General features: G+C 45.7%; 1 protein-coding gene across 4 annotated transcripts in view; it reads right to left on the bottom strand.

The window, feature by feature from the left end:
* Window positions 1–1,664: 1,664 nt before the first annotated feature.
* ebf1a (EBF transcription factor 1a) overlaps window positions 1,665–6,000 on the bottom strand; it is a 152,716-nt gene continuing 148,380 nt past the window's right edge. For 2 of the 4 annotated variants that reach the window (XM_036547929.1, XM_036547930.1), the window contains exons 16-17: window positions 5,482–5,550; window positions 1,665–1,820 (exon numbers count right to left, since the gene is read on the bottom strand). In XM_036547929.1, the coding sequence (XP_036403822.1) occupies window positions 5,483–5,550 (68 nt within the window). In that variant the 3' untranslated portion in view covers window positions 1,665–1,820; window position 5,482. The remainder of the gene's footprint in view (window positions 1,821–5,481; window positions 5,551–6,000) is intronic. The other 2 variants (XM_036547931.1, XM_036547932.1) reach the window with 1 other exon arrangement.

Below are 6,000 nucleotides of genomic sequence, written 5' to 3'. Positions count from 1 at the left end.
CATTTTTCTCATTGGTGCATTTGCAAGCTAAGGTTGGTGAAATCTTGATTATGCGGTAAACATAACATCAGTGACACTATATTGTAAAGCTGCCTTAAGACATTTTAATGTATAAATATATTTAAAATGATGACTTTGGCAAAAGAAAAATCTAATCACAAAAAACATATGTATTACTATGTACAAAAAATATATAAGAGAAACAATTTAAATGATTAGACTAATATTTGCTGGGTTTTTTTGACACTTGAGGAGCAGGTTATTACAGTGCTGGCTAAACAGTTTAACGTCCTACAGTTAAAGGACTGCTCCTTCACGATCACCGAAAGTATCTTCACTTCATTTCCTTCCTGTGCTCGTCATTTTGTTCTTCATATCCCCAACCTTTGTTCTCATTTAAAGGCAAGATAAGTAGCTCAAACATAAAGGCCAAATCTCAAGATCACAGTCTCATTATGAAAAAAGAAAAAAAAAAATTAAAATAAAAACAAAAATAATCCCCTGAAACAAGCCTCACAAAACAGAATTCCTTCACGAGCAACTAAAAAATATAAAAGCTCTCATTTGTTTTGAAAAAGTCAAATGGCAACAACCCTTTGATTGCATGTTTCTTTCTTTACTGATATTCCTGCACTGAGTAGCAGCAAAGGCTTTTCTTTTTTAAAAATAAAGGTCTCTATTTATTTACGCTACAACCTATTTGTTAAGCTCTCCTGCCTCGCTCTCGAGTTCGCCGAGACTTCATCTCCGCTTTAAGGGCTTTGATGCACACAACGAGCCAAAGCTGGCAGAATTCCTGTTTGCGACCAGTGCTGCCTGGTGGTCGCTTCCGACAGGCTGAAGGCCCAGTGTACTGGCACCGAAGCCGTGTGTTTGCGTTTCACACAATCGGACAACCGGTGCTTGACTATGCTTCACTCGAGCAATATCTGGCTGCTTGCGGCGAACGCATCACCGATCTCTTCTGGTCTAAAGGCGAGCGAAGATCTGCTTCTGGCACCAGGATATGTGTTTCAGTTGATGACCACAAAGTGCTGACAAATACATGAGAGGACTAGTGGCTGACATGTTGGCATTAAGCGTGATGCTCGAGTCACCAAATGAGATCCATGTGTGTTATCACCACCTTTAGGAATCGGCTCTTTTAAAAAAAGCTCTTATTGTCTAGCTCAGATTTTTTTTTTTTACAGAACCATTTCAATAAAATGTAATTAATTTACTAGAAGGCCCTATCAGTTGCCTGGTTGTGAGGCTTGTGACAACTGACTGACCTTTGCCTTCATGACTTCCTCTGGAATTTGATTACAAACCTATTGTAATAATATTACAATATTCTCCCCTACCACCACTAAGCCATCTTCCAATTTACATTTTCACACTCACTGCTTTAATAAAGATGAATTAAAATGGAAAAAAAAAACAAAACAACACAATTCTCATATAGTGTCCCTTGTGTATATTACAGTTTGTAAAAAGGCATTCATTTGTTTTGCTAAAATCAAAAACCCATACAAGAAAAAAGCAGATCTTTACCCGAAATAAATATTCTCTCCCTCAGGGTCGTTTGTGACCCTGGCCTGCCTTTCTCACAGGTGACTACAAGGTTTATAAATTTAAAAAGCAAAGATGCAAATTGTTCGTGTTTTTTTTTTTGTTCTTTTTTTTTCTCTTTTCCAAACACGATTCCTTTTTAAAAAGGCCTGAGTAAAAGGTTCCGTTTGTCATCCAGAGTTGTGTTCAGTCCAAATCAGGAGTCGACCGCGTCCTTGTCTTCATTCACAAAATCCTCTACATCGGCGGAACGATCATTCCAGGAATCGCTGTCGGGTGGGAACGGAGAGAGGGGTAGAGCGTCAGTCATGTGACCATTTAGCGTCATTTGTCTTCCAACAGTCACAAAACACAATCTGTTCCTGCATCTGGGGGAGAAACTGCCGACTGGATTCAAAGAAACACATAAGCAACAAATCAAAGCATCTTTTCTACAGCACTGCCAATTTGGCACGCTTTGCAGCCCTTGAAGCACTTGATTACCGCCTTTTCAATAGCTTGTAAATCGTTTAATGTAATGCATTTCGTTTTTTTTTTTTTTTTGGTCCAGGATCGTAAGCTATGCATTGTGCAATCCCTGAACCCTCTAACAGCTGAGCACTGAAGTGAACTCATGGGAAACAGAACCAAACCCCCCCCCCCCGATGAGAGGGGCACTCCGTGAACACAGAGGAGAGAGAGAACCAAACGGAATAACAAAGGACCATGCGGTGGCGACATTCAGACAGAAAAAAAAAGAGAAAAAGATTCAGTTTATCAAGCTGTGTCTGTGAGTGCATCAGTAAAACTCAAATAGCTGGGCAGACTTGGCTTACACTGGCTTAAGAGATATTTTTTTTCTTCTCCGGATTCGTACCCTTTTGCATTTCACACAGATGCGGGACCTAAGCGGCGGACCCCTCACGGTCTCAGGTGTTCTGCGAAACACACGCGCGCTCTTGATTCTTTCTTGGTGTGGGCTGACAGATCGGGGGGTGCCGGAGAGGAGCCTTTATTTAATGTATATCTCTCAGAGGGGAAAAATGCTTATTACTGCAGGTTTTGGCTTGACATAAGTTTCCATCTGCTGACAAACAAAAAGCGAGACGTGGGCCGTTTTTTCCTGCAGGCGCCAGTCTCGGCCCCGCTCGCTGCAGAGGAGTGCTGAGGCAGTGAGGGGAGCAGAAACACAAAACTACATAACATAACCAAAAAAAGCCCCTCCTCTCTCACTACATTCTGCATATATATGTGACTGTGTCTTTAATTCCTGACAACATTCAACATGAACATGTCTTTGGAGAGGCCACAACTGAACAAAGCTAGGCTGATTATAGTCTTGCTCATTTTCTCACACTGTATAGCTGTATATTTGGCATAGATGGGTCATATGAGGCTTCTGCGCCAATCAGAGATGAAAGTGTGGACATACGTAATTGATAATGTTATTGCCTGACCAATAAGAAATTATTTTCAGTACAGTGTTTTTATGCTGCTAAATTCACACTAAATGAACCCGCCAGGCTAAAAGCCTTCTGCCCTTTCTGCCTCTTCAAGTGCGACAGAATACAACAGGAGAGCTCATGACAAACAAACCTAACTATAAAAAGAGATCTGCAATAAATATGTAAAACAAATTGTGGCCTTTCCAGCAAATAATAAAATGTCTCTGCAAAAGAATAAATCAGAGAGTGAATGCTGTTATTATGTTTCAGTGCTATGTGTTTTTGGATCCACCCAAAGTGGCATTGCCAATCCAGAGCTCTGGGGACTTGTGTAGAGTATCGATTGTCTGTGTAAGCTAAAACTTTATTTTAGGTTACACGTACTGTGTAAATTTCATGTTTGCTCAAAAGGTAGGGTCATGTTGTGTGCATTTTTTTTGGGGTGGGGTGGGGTGGGGGGGCACTCAACATACATCTGAAAAATCCAGTGTGCTGGGTGGACATTCCAAGACTCATAGAGAGCTCTGCACTATGCAGCGAAAGACTGGTAAACAACAACAGGACCCCATTACACCAACAATTGATTTGGCCTAATGGAGCTGCTGGTTCTGAGGCTGCAGGAGATCCTTCCTGTCTGTAATGAAATCGGGAAGTTTGTTCTCTGCACAAGGACAGGCATGGAAAAAAAAAAAATAACTCAGCATCAAATTTGCCTATGAAAACAAAACCAGCCGGTCATCCTGGTGGAGATTCAAGGCACCAGTGATGTTGTATTACCCGGCCAGGTCATAAATGTATGAGTTTATCTGTTGTGTTCTGGGCTTTATAAACCCCTGCCTCACTGTCCCTTGACTCCCAGAATGCAGTGCTTTGGGGTGTCTTTTGTAAGACCGTGCCTCTGATCCTCTCTGTCAGTAGGCAGAGAGTGTCCAGTACTGCGGACAGAGATGCAGAGGAGAGGGTCAGATGCCACTTCCCCTCGAAGTTCCCACACGCCTACGGACGAGCCGTTTATTTATTTATTCCTTTTTTAAAGGGCTTCTTGAATCTGCAGGGAAGCGTTCCTGCCTTGAAACTATTTGTGGAAAAACAGAGGAAAGGGCAGCGATGCTTAGTCCAGTGTCCAGTGCTCTGCATGCTCACGCATGTCCCAGCCCCTCGCAAAGCACCAGCAGTCACCAAGAAACAAATAAATGACAAAGCTGCCACTAAAAAAAAGGAAATAGGGACAGGAGAGAACGTAGCCACCCCTTCCCTCATTTCCAGGAGAGGGATTCCCACGTGAGCACTTTGAGGAGATTTGGAGTGAATCACCACCCCCGCCCCTGCACCCCCCCCCCAACCCCCCCCACCCCTCCACCTCCCTCTCTGGTATAGTGGCCATTGCTGCAGGGGAATTTTTCATAAAACTTATTGGTTTCCTATTGATTTCTCTCCCCCTTCCCGTTCTCTAATCCCCCAGTTATTTTCAAAGTGTGAGCACAGTGCTGGAATTAAAAAAGAAAGGTGAGAGAGTCAGCAGGTCACCCTGTGTGTGTGTGTGTGTGCATGCGTGTGTGTGTGTATCTTGGTTAAGCTTTTTCAATGGAGTAAGGGAGACTGTTACCTCTGACTCTGCAGAGAGGAGCCTCTTGGGTAATAATGCTTGTTGGCATTGGTGCTTTAAGGGTCCGTAACTGTGTTGCCAATTTTGCGCGTTGCACAAGATCATGTACGTCTACTTTTCCCTTAGTACTGGAAATGAGACCTCAGTCCCACCACAGCATGCCTAGTGACTGTGCTGCTGGCTCATTCTCTGTGAGCTGAATAGAGACAGGTAGAGGGCATCAGAGGTGCCATGTGCTCTCCCAAGGACCCAGACAGGGATTTTGGATGATGCAGCTGCCCGAGGGAGGACAGCGGAGAGGGGAGAATTCCAGCGCTCTCTCTCCGTTTGTGCGGTAATGTCGCTGTGAGCTGGGGGCGGTGGCGGTGAGGGCTCACACAGGCTCCCTCCCGTTACTGAGCGCGAGAGCCAGCGGTGGGCGCCATGCGGAAATGATGGCCGCTCATCAAAGTAATAAACCGCCTCTTGTGCGCACGCTAGCTGCTGAGTGTGCAGGTGAGTGCTGTGAGCATCGCGGCGGCGCTCCTGGAGTCAGGTACCGTCGCAATGAGCCGCGAGTTACTACGGTAGACGGGACATCCTGTTCCCTGGTACCGACATTTCTCCTCACCGAGATAAAGCGAAGCGTTGTCCGTTGCGCAGTGTGCGACTGACTGCGAAACGGTTAGCCGGGAGCCAAGTTTGAAGATAGGAGCGAGCAAAATAAAAGAATCGGTTAAAAACACAAACAGGAAGCAGAAGAGCCAGCACAGACACAGATGAAAGGCGACAGGATGTGAGGCGCAGGAAGTGAAATGGGAACTGAGACACACATGGCATGCTCTCTCAAGCGCCCTCGCCGAGGGGAGGGGAGGATGGAACGGAGGGGCGAAGAGAGGGATGGACTGAGGAGTGACATACTTCAGGAGAAGGCCAGGCCCTGCAGCGAGCCGGCAGTGGAGTACTTGCTAGAGTCCACAAAAGACTGATCTGAGGGGCAGAGCGCAGGGAGGGAGGGAGGGGGGTCAGGGGGAGAGGAGGAGAGGAGAGAGAGAGAGACAACAGTGGTGTTATTTACAGGCGGAGCATAAAAGGCAGGTTATAGGGTTAAAGCACAAAAGGGGTTAGATCAGCACGTCACGAGGTTGGGTTAGTTAGGCGTCTTCAGGATGCCGCCTGTCTCTGTGTGACATGTGGTTGCCAAGGTACCCCCTCTTGCCAGATCTTTCTATTTGTCTGTTTCAGTCCAAATTCATCACATGACACAAACAGGATATGACTGTGACAGAAAGTGCTCAAAGGCCATGACTGTGGTCCTTCTGTGGTCTGTGGCTAATCAGGGGGTCTCTGAGCATGTGATAACCGGGCCCCCCAAAAAGGCCCTTCATGACTGCGGCACATCGCGAGGGTCCCCCCCCCCCGGCCCGCCTACGCCCCCCG

The sequence above is a fragment of the Megalops cyprinoides genome, chromosome 16 (genome assembly GCF_013368585.1).
Source record: "Megalops cyprinoides isolate fMegCyp1 chromosome 16, fMegCyp1.pri, whole genome shotgun sequence".
Taxonomy (NCBI): domain Eukaryota; kingdom Metazoa; phylum Chordata; class Actinopteri; order Elopiformes; family Megalopidae; genus Megalops; species Megalops cyprinoides.
This window is presented reverse-complemented; position numbering and strand designations above follow the sequence as displayed.